Source organism: Nyctibius grandis, chromosome 1 (genome assembly GCF_013368605.1).
Source record: "Nyctibius grandis isolate bNycGra1 chromosome 1, bNycGra1.pri, whole genome shotgun sequence".
NCBI classification, from domain to species: domain Eukaryota; kingdom Metazoa; phylum Chordata; class Aves; order Nyctibiiformes; family Nyctibiidae; genus Nyctibius; species Nyctibius grandis.
Genome location: NC_090658.1, coordinates 60,683,271 through 60,701,329, shown reverse-complemented (window position 1 = coordinate 60,701,329; position 18,059 = coordinate 60,683,271). Strand labels below are relative to the sequence as shown.

The following is an 18,059-nucleotide window of genomic DNA, read 5'->3' as shown; positions in this document are numbered from 1 at the left end:
AGGGATACTTGCAATATCGGTTCAATGCAGAAAACCCTCACAGGGAAGGAGAAAGCTCACTTTCAAGTTTTGCCACTATGGGGATACTGGCAATAAAGAGTTAGAGTAGTACAGAAAAAACAGACGTTAACTTAGCTTATACACCGTTGTCTCATCAATACACTCTTATTAAGCGTGACAAAAATACCACTTAGAAATCAATCTATAGAGCGGGCCTTGTAGTCTAGCAATAGTACACTGTGCTGCCCAGGAAACCACGAATTCAAGCTCAGATGCATTTTGTTTTTTAAATCTGCTTCACTGAGTCTTCAGGAGGGAGTGCCGTTCTTCTCCGAGGTGCCATATTCCCCTCAGCATCACAGCCGTGTGCCGAAACCACGACAGAAGTAATATACTCCCTTTTGGTTTACTAAAGTTGGGTTACTCTGTGAACCCCTTAGAGAGGAGACAGTGGAGCCGCAGAAAAGACAGATCCTTGAACAACACCTTGAAGTATTTTTTTAATGTTAATATATACAGAGATATATATATATATAATCTAAATGGCATTACATCCATAATTTGGTTATTGCCTAGTCTGAAGGAAAACTTAACGCTGTTCTGCAGAAATTGAGACACCTTGCTTCCCTCTTGCCAAGTCATGAAGTACCATGAGCTTTTGTATCCTTACCAGAAAGGCACATTCCCACCTGACGAGCAGTGTTCAGAGACCTAAACCCCAAATACAGCAGTACAAAGCATACTAGTGAGCCAGCAAATACGAACACAGCAGCCATGAACACGCTTCCATCTAACATTACATGTCAGCCCTTTAGCTGGCTGGGCGATGGGTGCTCCTGGATGAGCAGCAGCACACGCCACCACACCGTGTCCCTGAACTACGTTCTCCCGGTCCAAGTCACAGTGTGAGCCAGCACTTGCTGTTAGGTTTTGTCACTTGCCCCGATAAGACTGGGAGGTACGTACTGCTCACAAGCACGAGCTGGATCCTGCGCATGACCCTGAAACCAGTAACCACAGACTGAACTTGGAGGAGCATTACCTGCCCAATCTCCACTTGTTTAATCACAAATGTAAGAGTTCTGTGGGCTACAAAATCCAGCTTTTGACAAAACTGAGTCCATGTCATCTAAACTAAGCACACAGGAATCAGAAGTCTGGGAAATTCAAATATACATAGAAGAGTATGCAGAATGTCTTAAGATTGCTGGACAAGTAATAATTTTAAAAAAGTTAAAGGCTAAAGAAGAAGGGGGTGGGGTTGTTGTTTGTTTTTTCTTTTAAATAAACTTTTTTTTAAAACCCTTTGCATAGCTGATCACGTGTTTTGTTTCCAAGTTACGTTTTTCATGGATGTGGGTGGTGGGGAAAAAAACATGTCAGTCTATAGGTCCTTTAATTACTCTTCAAAAATCTGTAGTTTCATTGCACGCTGTGAGAGAAGATAGTTCTTAGCCTGCGTGGCTAGCTGACTATAGCCCTCTGATCACATCTCCATGGAAATGGAGGTCAAATGATCAACATTATTATACAGGAGGGGAAAGTGTGTTTTTCTGCAAAAAAAAGGTAAAGGATTTACAGGACTGACTTCAATCTGACCTGTACTACTGTGAATATAGGCATTAAAAAGCAGACACTAGAAATCACTGGTTCTAACCAGTGAAAATTAAAGAGCTGAAATGTTTGTAAGTATATGTGAGTATATGCATGGGTGCATTCCTCAGCATTTCATAGCATCTGATACCCAACCTCTGTTTCTTTGCAGAGGAGAAAGACAACTCTGTAGGTAGCCTGAATGGCCCCTCCCATGCCGAGCTGCGGTCTAAGCACCGGAATAACCCTCTGGCCAGAAGCAGCCGAAGACTTCCAGAGCCAAAAAAATTCCTGTACTTCATCACACCTCAGAATAGGAACAAAAAGGCTGTTACTGTGATTTCCAACGGGGCAAAATGTCTAAGGAGCCACGCAGGAAGAAGAGCAGTCATTTAAAACACCAGTTCTGTGTATACGCAGTCTTCCTAAGTCTTCTTTAAAGGCACAAGCAAAATAAAGGAAAGGAATGAAGATGGAGAGAAAATGGACTACGAGAGAATCCAAATGAAGCCATAACTATGAGATGTTACTTATTAAAAAAACCAAACAAATTCTAAAATTTTACAGCCTTGTTTCAATAAATCCTGAAGAACTGTGCTGAAAATAGCACTAAACAACTTTACTTTTTTCCTGCTTTCATGTAGGCATCTAATGATACAATAAACAGGATGGAAAAAATTAGGTTTTTATGAAGCTTTCATTAAGCCCTATTATTAAAATCTTGACATGGTCTGTAAATTAAATAAGGGAAAGAGATAATCTGGAGTTTTTCCTCCCATCTCCACTGCAGTATCGTATGAAAAACTGGTAGGGCTTTCAGTTCACTATAAAAGTCTGAAACCAAAAGATAACAGTTTGTGTTAAGTTTTATTCCGTGCCATGATGAATTAGTTCACTAGGGCCAATGTCTGTACTTAATCCATACATCATTTCATCTACCTATATAATCTTGCTAAGTTATTTTGATTTTAACAAGTGAGTCTAAAAACCTCAGATCACTTCCAGTTCCTCTATTTCCGTACTTTTCAAAAAAAAAACCACACTGGCCATTGTATAGTTTGCAGTTCAAGAAACAAAAATTATAACGTTTTAGATCTTTTTCATTACCTTTTATGCAAAATGCATTGGCAAAATTCCCCATCTACGACATTATAAATGTTCATGTGAGTCTACACCTTATGCTATGGCATGAAACAAGCTTTGTTCTCTTAACTAGGTCCACTACTGTGTATTCAGCAAACCTTACTAAAGCTTACTGATGCATAATATATTACTATATGCAAACATACAAATACGAACTCTCATGTATGCTTATCTTTATATTACTTCCCAAAATGATAACTTCAATAGTATGGTGGAAGATAAACTATTAAGTGAATTTCCACCTTGAAAGGGAAAAAAACCCCACAAACCCAACACAATTATAAATTCATGCCACTTAACTGTGGTGTGAAATAAATGATCCAGAATGGCGTATTTTCCTATACTAACGCAATTATTCAAATGTGCCTCAAAATTCAGGTCCTAATTCTAATTTAACACAGTAAGTCTTATTTCACAGGTTGAGATGATTAAAGCAGTCATCTGCAATTGTTTGCATGGAAGGAAAGGGATCAAAAGCCGAAACACTGGGAACTGAAAGTAGCCTTTTTCTTGATGTTATCAGCTTTTCTATCTTGATTTCAACACACTATGATGCTTCAGCCCCCAAAATTACATTGCCAATTCAAACAGGACCTTCTTTTATAAAGTGCTGTGGGAGCAGAACTGTGTTTGGAATTGTGTGGGAAACGGCACAGAATAATCTGCATGACGTTAATGAAAACTGATGCAGCAAATTAAAGTATAGCGCCTTCCAAAGACAAATGCAGAAAGCCCCCCTCATTTAGTGTGTGTGTGTATGTATGTATACCTTTTTTTAAAGGTAAATTGATAATGGAAGCCTATTTACATGTAACACACTTGAAAAGCACTTCTCACATACAGCACAATATAGCACAGATTCTATAAAAAGCCACCAAGAATCGCTGTCTTCAAGGGAAGACTTCATAGTGAATCTAAGATGTATTGCTCCAGCAAAGAAAGGAAGGTTTCAGAGGCTTAAGCATTACAAGACATTAGGTTTCAAGAAAACACATTTGAGAGAAATGTAAAAACCTTTTTCAAACCTCAAAAAAATAAAACATGTGAGCAGTCTCACACGACAGGACTGACTTTATCAGGATTCCAATGTACTACTACAAAACAAATAATACATTACAACACTTGCATTTGCACTATGATGGTACCTAAAATCCCCAGCAATTATGGATACGCCATAAACAATCAGACAAAGCACTGTGAAACCTGGCCTAATCCTAACACTATTGACCGTGACTGCACAAACATCTGCTTACACAGGAACCGCAAGCTGCCCAGCACCACTCAGAAGTGAGCTTCACATCAAAGACTAGTAACTTACTTTTTATGTGAAAGCTGCAACAGCACCACCAAAAAACAACACATTCCCAGAAAACAGGAATGGATGGTAGAAGAAAAAGCAAAGGCTTCAGATGTTGCTGGTCAGAATGAGTTACTGTATTTAGTCATGGTTAGGAAGCTGAGGTCACACTTCACAACGGTTGGTAAGCACAAGTAAAGGAGTCATTCTGGGGAAAAAAAAAAATCCTATCTCAAAGGAATACTTGTGGTAAAAACAAAAGAAAGAAAAAACATTTACAGTGTCTCAGGTACTTCCTGAAATGGTATTCAAGTGAGTAATACTCTTTTGTCTTACTTTCTGCATCGTAATCCCAATGTTCACACAGGCATGAACAAAGACATGCACCAGTGGATATATTAAGCTTTGGAATTTATAGTATTCTATCAACTCAAAATTTACAAATAACCAAGCAGATGAGACATACATGCTCTTATACACACTATATATATGTACACGCATTGTGTAAAATGTTAAAAAATAAAAATTAAACCCCAAATAAAAAAAAACCCTACCATTTTAGAGTTAGATTCCCAAATGCAGAACCTAAAGGCATTGACTTGGAATTTAGGCAGATTAAAAGGACAGCTAGTGCAGTTACTGCCCCTGCAGCAGGTACATCTGAGCCACGCATGCAGAGGCACCCATGCTACTACAGTTTATGGCCTTGCATATTAAAGTAACCTTAGGGGCTTTCGGCTTGCCTCTCATTTCAAGCTGCAAGCTTTAGCGGTCCAGGGGCTACCAAAAGTGCAGTTCGGTTGCCCCAGCTATCTATGTGGGCAGCAGTATCTGGGAGAGGGAACAACTGGAGGGTGGCGAGGGGAAATGCTTCAACCACCCAAATTAAATCTAGTTTCTTTAATTCTTGAATTGACACCAATACTGTCCTGGTACTTGAAGTATAAAGCACGTTGACCCAACTCCTTATGGCTTCAAAAAACGTTGCAGGAAAAAAGCTACTAATACTTTAATATTCCACTTAGGACAACATTGGCCTATTTAAATACAAGTTTTTGCAACCTTAACCACTACTGGGATCTATAATCCCTTAGCAGGTTTCCCATGCAAATTTCATGCAGAGGTCAGACTAAATATTTCTTTTTGCATTTGTAAATTTTCATAGATCCTAAATTAGTAATTTGTTATTACAGGGATATTGTAAACATTGTAAAGGTAAAGTATTTTGAAAACAGAAAAGGTGATGGAATAACCAAGGATCTTTTTTACAGTACTTAGTGAAATTAGTTTTTATACTTCAGTAATGACCTAACACTGTTTTTTAAATAAATATGATCAACCTATCAAGCAAAACCAAGTAATTCTGTAAAGCACAAACCACAAATGAATAACAAGAGGACCTTCTCTATCTTAAAATTTTAATTTTAATAGCAAGAATACTTAATTCAAGAATCAACAATTTTGGTTTCAGTGTTTCAGTTCAACCCTACACGGACAACACATGCCCAGAGCTGCTTTGCACTACTTTAATTGTACTTTTCCCCAAAACCAGGACTTACACTGAATGTACAAGTTGACTCTCGGACAATGAATCAGTTTGATCACCTACATGAAATCCTGGGTCCACTGAAGTCAAATATAAAACATGCATGAACACTGAGTGGGCTGAGGTTTTCAATGACACACACAAAGTATAAGTTCAGTCCTTCCTGATAACATCACTGATGTCAGTGGCACTGCAGTGGCTCGCACTGGGTTTGACCCACTATTCTGACCAACAGCAGGACACAAACAGGAGGCCACATACAGAATCTATACGCGCACCAGCACCAACAGAGCACATTTTGCACCTCAGAAACACACTGAAATACATGATATCTCTATACCTGTGTTGTATGAAACTCGTTCTAGCTACAGGTTTATTACATGGAATGGCGAGAAGAAGAAGGGAAAAAACCCAACTAGCAACTGCACTTGATCTAGAATTCAAATGACCTGGAAAAAATAGCAACTTTTTCCAACTCTGTGCATAATGGCTAAGAAAAGCCTTTGAGAAAGCTTAGTCACTTCTTTGCAACTTGAAGCTTTTTTCCTTTATTCCAGGCTTAAACAAAGTTCAGTGGGGCATCAAACTGCCTCAGTTTTAAATTACAGTCTGTACTTTAAAATAGAATGCATGCACCACATGTTCCTGAAGCTAGAGGGTGGGAGTGTTATTCACTGAAAATTGAAGGCTTGTTGAGTCAATAATCTTCTTTCACAGAGTAACAATTTTCAGCTAAAATTTCTTGACCCAAACAAAGGAAAACAAGATCATTCAGTTATTTTACAACATTGCAGAAAAAAGAAAGGAAAGTGGGAAAGAGGCACACCAGTCTTATCCTACTTGATGTAAAACAATGGGAAATTTAATTCACAAGTATTACACACATTTCCTTCTTGTTCATGGTTTAACATACTCCCAAACAGTTATTTTCAGACGGAGACATGAATAGAAGCAAATAACTACAGGACAGAATTGCTATCATGTACTAAACATCCATCTATCAACTGGCAACTGCATTTGCCTCCCAAGAATTACCAATAATCCATTTACAGATTTTTTTTTTTTCCTCCTTCTTTCTCAAGTCAGAAGCAATATTCTGGATTTTTAAAATATCACTTAAATTTAGATCAAGCTTTCTAATTTGCTTACCTGCAAAGACTCCAAGAAGGATTACAAAAAAAAAAAAGAGGGTTGCTACACTACCTCTCCTTTAGTACCAGTTTGTCCTTACCAGAGGGGCTACAGTGGTAATTAATATTGACATTATGGTAGTGCCCACAACTCTGATCATGATTACTGGACTAAGCTCTGTATAAATGTCACCAGAGTCCCTCATCTCAGTAGTTTAACCTCTAAGAAGAGGTATTTCCTGATAACTCTCAACCACAGTTTCTCAGATACTGCTGGAAACTGTTTTTCTAGTCTATTAAGACTTCAGCCATTAAAGACATTTGTTCAGGGAGCGCTGTTGCTCGAGATGACTTTCCAAGCTACTTAACATTCTAGAAGTGAGACAGGGAATGTGGATTCCCCAAACCATCCCATGTATTTTCCTCACAGCCTGCACCTATCAAGAGGCTTCTGAAATAATGTTGTTCCATGAGCCAAGTAGATCTAGTCTTGTATTTAGTTCACGACTAAATCTCAACAGAGGTCCTCTGAAATCTAATTTAGCACCCTCCTTCTACAATGAAAAGGTGTGTCAACCAGAGGAATGACTGTCAAACACTCGAAACATCCTTTAGAGGCCCATTAAAATGAGGTAAAACACAACTGTAAAGCAGTTAAAATCAGAAAGAGATTGCTGATGTACAGTTTTCCACAGTACTAAGCATAATGAAAGAAGGCAACTGACATCTTAAAAAGTGTATCTGTGCAAGCAACGGTATGTATTATTTGAGACCTACCTGACACAGAAACTCATACAACTATAGACGTTGGAGAACCACAGTCAAACTTCTTGGGTCACGGCACTGCACAAGATACAAGCGGCATTCTACCTCCATTGCTGGCTGCTATTTTGTTTTGCATACAAATTGCTCTGCCTCCATGAAGAAACCCAGTGAATAAGTGATGTCATAGAATTAATACATGAACTCAGAATTCTGAGCGACCTCGTAAAGCACTGATCCCCTCAACTCCAGATACAACCTTTCCCCTTCAACACTGCATGACCTCCAGTAAACACAAGATGAACCTGGGCTAAGTTAGAAGACTAAGGCCACGATTTCCCTACAGTGTACACCGACGCAGCTGAGGGCCACCACAAGCTCATCTTCCCCGCAGCCTCCAGCCGTGCATGCTCACGCTTCTGGGCTTGCACTCACTGACTGTGTTAAACAGCTCAGGAACGTAACCTAGCAGAAAACTTATGTTACAAGAAGTAGTGAACTATCTTCTGTCTGTTAGGGCTCTGTGACTGCTGCAGGGCCCAACTGTGAACACTGGGATCTGCTAGCCACTATGTCTCAGCTGACAGGATGACAGCATCTTAAACCCTTTCAGCAAGATCATACAGTCTTTTAGGATGTGGCTAAAATCAAAGCTGCTGTGGTCCCCTTCCCCATCACAGCTTCTGATTCCCATCTCCTCCTCTGAGGTACCAGTGATGCACACGCAATTACACAATCTTTCAGTCAAAAACTAACCCAGAAATAAAGAGAGTGATTATTTCTCATCTGGTTCGACTCCCCTAGTCAAATCCACTGGCCAGTCCCAGGAGTGGCAGTGGAGGAGATGGGACAGCACAGCTGGCACACTGTGGTGCACATGGCAGGACTCCAACAGCCCTGGCTTACAACAGCTCAAGAAGCTGCAGAACTTCACCTGTAGGTTGTGACAAGAAAAATTTAGTAGAAACATGTGTTTCAAAAGCATGGCAACCTTGGGTAGGCCATGTAACCCCACACCTCAAGCAAGCACACGTGACACTGGGCAAAAAAAGGACCTTATTAAACGAAATCAAAGTAATAGCAAAACACCACCAATGCCTATCTGAAATGACTTTCATACTCTTGCCAATAAAAAAATTAAATTAATTTATGTTTTCTGCTCTTTATTCTATCAACACAATCCAATGTGAATGTTTACAAAATTACTCATTAAAGACAAAATAAAGGATTAGTCTTCATAGACACACACAGCCTACTGCTGACACAAGCTCCTTTACTGCAACAACAAATTTGCAGATATATCATTTGGAAGCTTTTTCCTGTAAGTCTGCTCTAGCTTTCTCACAATAGCAGAAATGTCTATTTTGCCATTATCCCTTAAGTCTCAATAAATGCATTCTGTAGTAGCAGTTCTCTAGACAATTTCGTTCAGGCCTCTCCTCCTTTATTCTTCCACTCTAATAGGGAACAGTTTCTGTTTATGACTTCCTTTCCTTCACAGAGTACCTAACTCCCATGTTTTCTCAAAAGCTTGAGATTTCCTTCTAATTGTGACCCCAACAAAAGTGCTCGGAGCACTATTCTGTGCAACTTTTCATTTGGGCTCTCAGTGACTCCACATGGTCAGAGACCCATAGGTCAAACCCTCCAGATATCAGAGCAGTTAGGAGAAGGAAGGCAAGCATTGTATAGAATCTGACAGGCCATTAGAAGTAGCTAATAAAGCCATATTTTGTTTGTAGCCATTTGTTACCAACCCACATTACAAATTTGTCTGCTTTGAACTTTATGGGAACATTCATACCAGGACTTTTATATACAATGTGTGAAGGAAATGGAACAACTATTGAGCTGTTTAGCTGTGCTTACTGTGACACAAACCTGCTGAAAAAACTCCCCCAAAGGATGACACAAGCCAGCATTCAGTGCCGCAGAAAGTGGCCAGCTCCTCTTCAAATCCATCAAAGGGAAACTCTTTTCAAAGGCACATCAGAGAACACCATTCACCATTTAGTATTACATCTCTTTTGTTGTTTTTAGACACTTGTATATGCTTGCTATGTAGCTGCTGTGATTTTACACAATGCCCTTAAGAAATACAAAGATAACAGGCAAACTATATAAATACCAGAATACCATGAAACAAAACATAACCAAATTTTATTAAAAGTGTAACACCACTGCTATCATTTCAAGCTTCACTGTACAAAGACAACTTACTGACTACTACCCTGAAGAACAGCATTATCTTGAAAACAAGCTTAGGAAGCCTTATTTAGTATCCCAAAATGGCACTATAACTAGCAATACTAAACAAGGGATAGCGATCATGTGTTTTCATAAGCAGTCCAAAATCGAATACAGAACTCTTTTGCTCCAGGGAAAAAACATCATATTCATACGGTCAAGCCATCCATACCCAAATAGAGTTATATTTAAGCATTTATCATGTTCACCATACTTTGAATGTATGGATTGTTCCTAATTTCTAAGATGATGTGGAGTTCGCTCACACTACCAAAAAAAAAAGCCTTGTTGCCACATACGAAGGGTTGCAGTTGTTTTTAAATTTTAAAACCAAACCAAACCAAAAAAACCCCAAACCAAATACAAAATGATAACATCTCCCATTCCCCCCCATATCCAAACAGCAGGTTTTTTGAGTATAGAAGTGCTCTCTTCTCTCTCAAAGCTTTTCAGTAATAAAGTGTCTCAATAACAGCATTTGGGACCAACTTAGAGTTTAAGATATGTGGCCAAAATGGTTAACATTCATTGTTAATACTACCAGCTTACTCATATCTAGAATAATAATGAGCTACTAAATATACCAAACACTCAGGGACAAAGACAATACCCAGTACTCTCCTTAGATATCATGATGATGGAGGTAGGACAGACATGGATTAAAAGTAGGACAATTGTTAAGAAAAACCACAGTCAAATTAGTAGAACATTAATTGATAACTTTACTTCTCTCTAATACTGTTCATGAAAAGCTGGGAGGTAAAAAGTCCCTTTAATATCACTGCTTTTTAAAGTAGGTAACTGTTGCCAAAACAGTTCAATGTCCACAGTAGCTACTATTTTTAAGGTAAGTGCCAGCATTCATTTCTGAGACTTGTTCAGAGAAATTAGTCTTTTTAGAAGAGGTTTCCTAAAAAACCGTCAAAGCAATACTAGGTTCAAAGCAAATGGATATCTCTTCTCACACCAGCTTCCATAGCTTCTCCTGAGACACGCGTGTCTCAAACGTCATGTTAAGAACCTGGGGCACATCTACTCTCCTAGGTGCCGAAGATACAACTTTAAAATGCTACGAAGATGTTTATTGCCCTATTTTTAGGGACTGACAATAGTGCCATATACCAGAGTTAAAATATACAACATACTACCAGATTTCACAAATACATTTGGTGTCTTGATAAGGTAAACTCTTCAGAGAGATGCCTCTGCTAACTGCAAATGAATACATACCCAGTAAACTGCAGGAAATATCCTATATGTTTATGATACATTATTCCAAGCCAGAGGTCACATCGGTTACAGAAAGCTTTCATCGTTTAAGCTGAAAATATTCTAGTTGGTTTAAATTCATGCTGTTTTACTACCAATAAACAAGAAAATCCCCAAACCACGAGGGGCACACAGAAACAAGGCTAAGGAGTACTTTGTCCATGGTAGTGAAATAAGACCTTCAAAAATGCAAGTAGCTGCAGTGTCCTTGCAAAGCATATTAATTTGTGCTGTTTCCCCCATAGCAGAATGCATAGAGCTCAGAAAAGCTAAGAAATGTTAGTCCAAAACAATCTCATAACCAAAAGATCAACCTAGCTCAAGTATCACTATCATTCCCACTTCTCCACTTCTGTAGTAATAGACAGTAGCAGAATTAACATGTCAAACTCATTACTGATGCTCAGGGTTTGGAGCAAATAACTCCAGGCAGCAGTATTCTAAACCAGAATCTACAAATCCTTTGAAAAGGGGACAGAAAAAAAGCCTCTTCCTCACCAGACTGTTTTGTGCAAGTATGGAATTCCTAAAGCTAAAAAATCAATCCGTTTCCTCTATGCAAATACACATGTGCACAAACACAAAACACGCATGTGCATAAATAGTGCTATTTTGAACCAGAACAAGCCTAAGCAAAGGCCACTCATATACAAGTTGTCTATTATCATATTTTTAAAAACAGTTTGTGATCAACCCCGTTTATTTCTTCTTTCAATATTTCTCATCTGTGCATCCTAGATGCAATGAAATGCTACGCAAAGTGCTTTCATTTAAAATACTGAAACAAACATTAGTTTCTTACTGGTAAGCTTGATGGTCTTTCTTGCTGGATTAGATTCAAGTCTTCATGGTTAGGCTTTCCTGTGGCCATAGAGGGTTGAGATCTGGTTCCATAGCCTTCCTGAGACATGTCCTGCAACAACAGTTGTAACAGAATTATTAACCTGCCTCAGTAATTACAACTAAATCCGCATCACAGAAGGGTGAAAATACAACAGCTGAATGTTGATGGGTTTTTTGATCAGATGTTTTTACTAGTTAATCCTTCTTGGTGGAAGTATCAAGCCCACACAGGTATCACTATGATCTGCACTGTTCACAAAGAAATCCAGGGAGCAGAGCGACATGCAGACAATCAAGCAGGGAATCATACCACTGGAACATGGGGAGACACACAAAAACAAAACTGCTAAATAAATGACCCCCTTTTACTGTAAAAGAGTGGTGAGCGTGAAGTGGTCAAAACATTCATCCTACTCAGATATGTATTCTTAAGTGTTTTGATAAAGTACTGAGCCAGGTGGAAGACTGGACTTGAAAATAAGATTTTACTCAGGCTGTGTAATCAGACTCCTGTAACAACCCTGGATTTACCAGCACTACTACTGGCACAACTTTCAAACACTGGCTATCGGGTCGTAGCACACAACGCAGTAGCTGCATCTGCTGGAGGCACGTTGTGTCCGACGGGTTAGAAGCAAAGTGTATTTGATCAAGAGTAGTTCCAAAGACTGTACCAGCAACCTGGGGATTTTCCTCCCTATACAAGCCCAAGCAGTCTTAGGTAACGGCCTAACACAACACCCAACAAACAAGGGCAGGGGGAGCAACGAAACAACTTCCCCTGCGCCATCCCCCATCCCACAACACAAGCTTACTTCACATGTATAGATACTTGCCCATTGCAAAGCCTTAGATTCAGGCTTCATTTTAACTACTATAGCAGCTTCTACCCTAACTTCTTCAAGGAAAACAACAGACAGTGCAATACTGACTTCAGCATGTGTAACTGGCAGGGAAAGTTGAAGAACCTGTTCCTGACTGCTAGAAAAGATATCTCACCTTAAAGGTCTGTCTTTGTTGTTTTTAAATGGTTTAATTCTCCTCTTGCCCTCACGAGTTTATTACCAGTTCAATTTGCTTCAGCCACCCTCACACCTTCAGTTTTGACACCTACCTGAAAGCACGCATGCACCCCTGGCACGAAGGGGCAGGGGATGCTGTCCTCTGCCCCACCCCACTGCAGCCTGAACATCACCTTGCTTCTGCTTGTGAAGGGCTGTTCTGACAACCGAGCGTCCGTATCACAGAGTTACGGCTCATGCACGGACTCCGTGAGGCAGCTGGCTTGCAGAGCAGGAAAGCTTTCTGTCTCTGTTTTTAGCCCTGCCCCTGACAGAGGAAAATTTGTTAACAACCGTACCGTTCCCATTCAGCCCCTTCCATCACTTTGGACTCTCCCCAACTAATTTAAGGGACGCAGAAAATTCAACGGGGCTAATAAAACAAACCCCAGCAAACCTGATATGATGTAAACCCATCAATAAACGACCCTATCCCTAAGCCTGTGCCAAGTAAAATCAAGAAACACTTAAAAGGCCAGCACTTCAATGTGGTTACCAGCAGAGGGTAACAATTAGGCTTAAGGGTGACAAAGGCTGATGGCTGAATGATTATTATCCCCTGTGACCCCCCGTGCTCCCCCCCGCCCAGATTTCCACTTGTCACACAGCTCTCCTGCTGTGCACACCAGCAGGTTCCTGTGGATTAACAGTGAGGTTTAAAATCAACAAATGGCACAAGGCCTCCATTCAGCAGCCCTCACCCCAGTACAAAGGAGCAGAAAGGTGCAGGACAGCTTCACAATAGGCAAACAAATGAGCAAACCTCTGCTTTCCTTTTTATTTAAAAACGCGCGCACACACACACGCTCTCTCACGCACAGCCACGCCAGGGGTTGTCACTGCGTAGGCATCTGTAATAAACCCAGCAACCCCAGATTTCAACTTCCAGTTCAGCGTTCGACTCTCTTCTTCCTAATTCTTAAAAAAATACACCAAATAAGAACCACTTGTTAAAACAACAACAACAACAAAACACCCAGAAATACCAAGAGTGGTGAAAAAGGATAAATGGAATATTCAATTTAGGAGACGTCATTCTAGAAACACAATTGTTCCTTTTTCCAGACAGACACTACAGGACTTTGCTGGGAAGTAAAACATGTTTTATATTTTGAAAAATCAAGAGCCATTGATTCCTTACAAAGTACCAAGCATGTTTTTTCCCACATTTGCAAGATTTTAACCTTGCTTCCTACTGAAATTTCCAGGGGGACCAGAGCGGGAAAGGGAAGAGGCAGCATGTTTTCTCATGAGAAATACTGCATGTTGAATGGAATTTACTTTTACCTGGGTATTTGAAGACTATCTATGAAATGTCTTTCCACACACTAAAGAGCACATTAAAAACCCCAGACATGACACCCTTTGTCTTTTTAAATGCACCATTTTCATAGTGCTTTCCTTTATGACTGTGGAAAAATAATCCATTTGCTCAATTCTAGATGAGGTTTGAAAGCAAAGACTGCAGACATCCGTGTTTGTTATGATGCAGATACCTGTGCAATCCAAATGGGACTGAGATCACATACTCTTTCTTATTTCTCTGTAAATCCATTTAGATACTTGGATCACTGGGAACTTGGAAAGCGGCTCTTGAGAAGTGAAGAATCAGTTTGCTCTCAGTGCGTTGCAGGCATGGGAATCTCCCAGATGAAATATGCATGGGGCTGTGTGTATAATTTTATGTGTTTATACATATGCATCGTCCAATAAAAACAGTCCATTTATGTACTAAACACAATGACGATTAAATAATAGCGTGTTTCACTAAGAGGTTGGCTTCATAACCAAAATAGTGCTTAGTGTCATTTTCACCGAAAAATGGAGGAGAGAAAATCCCTACTGCCTTTCTTCAGTTCTGCATTAGGAAATTTTGTTAACATACAGCATATTACAGAATAGAGACAACAGATTTTGAGCGATAAATAAGAAATAAGGACAGAAGTATCAGGGTAAATTGTCCGTTGCTGAAGAAATACACGGAATTGGCAATTCTCACTTTCAGTTCTGAAAGGTCATTTTTCTTTCTAGCATCTAGGAATGGATTTATCGGGGACCGAACAGAGGGAACATAAGGGAAAGAAGAACATGTTACCACGTGTTGTGCTACAGTCATGGCTGAGAAGCCCCCCATTGATACTGGGGCTCAGTCTTCTCCTGGGATCCCTGATTTTTTTCTTTTGACTCACAATATTTCATCCATCAATTACATCAGCTTTCAAAACAAAGCTTATGATTTTTTATGAATCACAGAAAATCCTTCCTCCCATAGAAGAGGAGCATGTGCGTAAGAGAGAAATCCAGGCTTTTATAAACAGAAGGCTACAAGTTTCCACTCAGAACTTCCCAACTTGGCACAAACCCAATCATATCATAGCTGTTACAGCACAAACTGTCAACAAAGTTGTAAAATAACTAAAAGCAGGGTTTCCCCATCAGATTTCAGAAAAGGCACAGGGACAAATAATCAGCAAGTCAAACATATACTCAAAACAGCTGAAGTCTAGACTTTTTAGACTTTTCAAAAAACATTTATACTGTGAAACAGGTAGACCAAAAAAAACGGGGAGGGGGACTATGACTATATATATACACAGCCTAAAACCTATGTATTGGGTAAGCTGTTCAGAAATCAATCTGTATACAACTATTATATTTGGGTAATAATAACAACAACCAATTGCTTATCATCCACAGAGCCAGGACTAGTTATTTACCTCATGTTCACCTACACTTTTAGCTTGCTCTGCAAATTGTGGTGTATAGAGCTCAAGATTTGTGTAGTCTGAGGAGTAAGAGAGGAAATGGGATCTTTTCTTCCCTCTTATTCTCTGTTACTGCATCCATCTTACACACTTTTAAAGTCTCCAATTCTGGTGTGGGATTTCCCTAACACAGAGGGTTAAAGCAACCACATGCACCCTCAGTTTGTGCTAGTGGTCTTTATTAGACCACTTTGTGAAATGGTGCAACTTAGAACTTGCCAGAAAAGTAACCCCTTTCTGCTCAGCTTTATCATGGATTACTGAGTAGAGCTGGCCTTGGGGGAAGAGCTGGGTGAGCAAAGAGAGGAAGGAAATTTCCCTCCTTCGGCAGCAGCCAGCCATGAGCCCGGCTCCATCAGCCACAAAACTGCAGCCTAAGTCACCTGCACTCCAACCCACTGGAGCAGGCCAGACATAGAGAACCTCTTCCCTTTTTATGTGCAATGCTAATTAGCATAATGCTTTCATTCTCTAGCTGGACCTAGTTTAAAACAAGTAAGTTTGTCCACATTTAGATGTTCTCTGCAAACCTGAATGAATATCGTGCTGATAATGCTTGAAACCATGTAGATGAAATGCATGTTTGTTCTAAGTTCTACCAAAGAAGATAAGATCTAATTATTAAATAGTTTCAATTATTTTTAATGGAAAATGAAAGCATAGTGAAAACGTTAAAGTTTGGTGGAAACCACATTTAAAGAAGGGCTGGGTGAGAAACATCATTCAGGCTTCATCCACTTCTACTGCAGCAAATTTCAGAGGGATAACATGACCACCCAGGAAGATCAGTACCATGATGGTTAAGTAGAAGGAAAATAATTTACGGAAAATAGTATACTAGACTTCAATTTGAAAAACTCATTAAAAACTATTTTAGTTTATGTTTTTGATTCAGTTGGTTAATCTTTCGAAGAGTTCAAGTGTGAGAGCAGTGAATTCTACAGCAATGTGACAACAGCAAAATTGAAAGCAAATGTTAATTTTTTTTTTTTCCCAGACCACTTGAGAATGGAAGTCAGGACCCAGCGCAGCAGCCAAGAGGAGCATAAGCCCTATAATATAATCTTATTTTACTTATCTCTGAAGGGATATAATGGAAGAGAAAGAAGGTAAGTGATGCATTAGGGGCTATAGAAGGACATTCCTTGTTATTACTTAGACAAGTATCCGTTCGTTCTGTGTAGGTAAATACATAGCAACACACTTCCCCTCTTTCCACCTTCTGCAGTAAAAAGCTATAATAAGAAAAAAATAAATACTGACCATAATGGTGACATATCCCTATATAGCCAACTTCTAGCCCAACCTTAATACCTAACATGTCACCTCTCAAGTTGTACACTCTCTGGCAGCACAAAACAGACAACAAGGGACAGCCAACCTGTTAGAGGGATATTGTAGGTAAGGCTGCACTCAGAAAAAATGTTATGCCCAGGGGCACAGGCAACACTGAGTCTCACGCGAGCAGACAGCAGAATGCAGCCCTGTGGGGAACGATTCACTAAGGACAAAAGAGCAGAGAATCCTGGGCAGATGGTCTGCAGAGGTCCTGAGGGATGTAGATGGACTCCTGCAGAAGATCCCGGGTCAAGAAGAAATGCATATATACATCTTGAATTTTCTGAATCAGAAATGAAAAAAAACAAACCAAATACAAAACCCTAAAGCCTTGAAGAAAAGGAAATTGCTATCTTGCAGCTGGAGAGCATTGTGCACAAACCAGCAAGCAAGTCTCTTACTGCACAAAAGAAACAAGTGATTGCAGGAAAAAATTGTTTGGTAGGTCCCAGCACTCATTATGCCAACAAAACCAAAAAACAAACAAACAAAAAAAAAGAGAGTGCTAACCACCGGAGGTGGGTTACCAGTACAGTCTGGGAATCCTCTTCAACATGCTAGACTGTGTTTACATGACAAAGTGAATAAACCCTGCTTATAACCAGAATATGTAAATCATTTCAAGCCAACCCCCTACCACCACCATGGAAATCTGAATGAAGACAAGGAAAGCAGCTGTCCTGAAGTATGGCAAGCAACAGGCTGGCATCCACCTCAACATGCTGATGCTGTTTGTTGACTGTTGCTTCCATGGGGCTGGCAAGCAGCAACTGCTCTTCTTTCAGGTGGTTATCATTTCCCTGCAGCCAAGCCAGGGCAGGATTGTGCCCTCAGAAACAAAGATCATACTTTGCCTTACCAAGTTAATTTTGGTCTTCATCTTCATTACAGGTACTAAAGGGAGTCAAGAGCTTTGGAGAAGTGCCAAAGCAAAACAGTTCTTTCCTTTTCCAAAAGGAGATAATTTATCCAGAAATCATACCTACCTCCTCAGAGAAAAATCCTACCATGTACCTGAAGAAATCTGGAAAACCTGCCAGTTTGAATGCCTCAGGTGTAGACCAG

General features: G+C 39.8%; 1 protein-coding gene across 2 annotated transcripts in view; it reads right to left on the bottom strand.

Annotated features, from left to right (window-relative positions):
• Positions 1–18,059, bottom strand: part of ARID1B (AT-rich interaction domain 1B) — a 341,543-nt gene that overhangs the window by 227,212 nt on the left and 96,272 nt on the right. For both annotated transcript variants that reach the window (XM_068408105.1, XM_068408190.1), the window contains exon 4: positions 11,790–11,900. In XM_068408105.1, the coding sequence (XP_068264206.1) occupies positions 11,790–11,900 (111 nt within the window). The remainder of the gene's footprint in view (positions 1–11,789; positions 11,901–18,059) is intronic.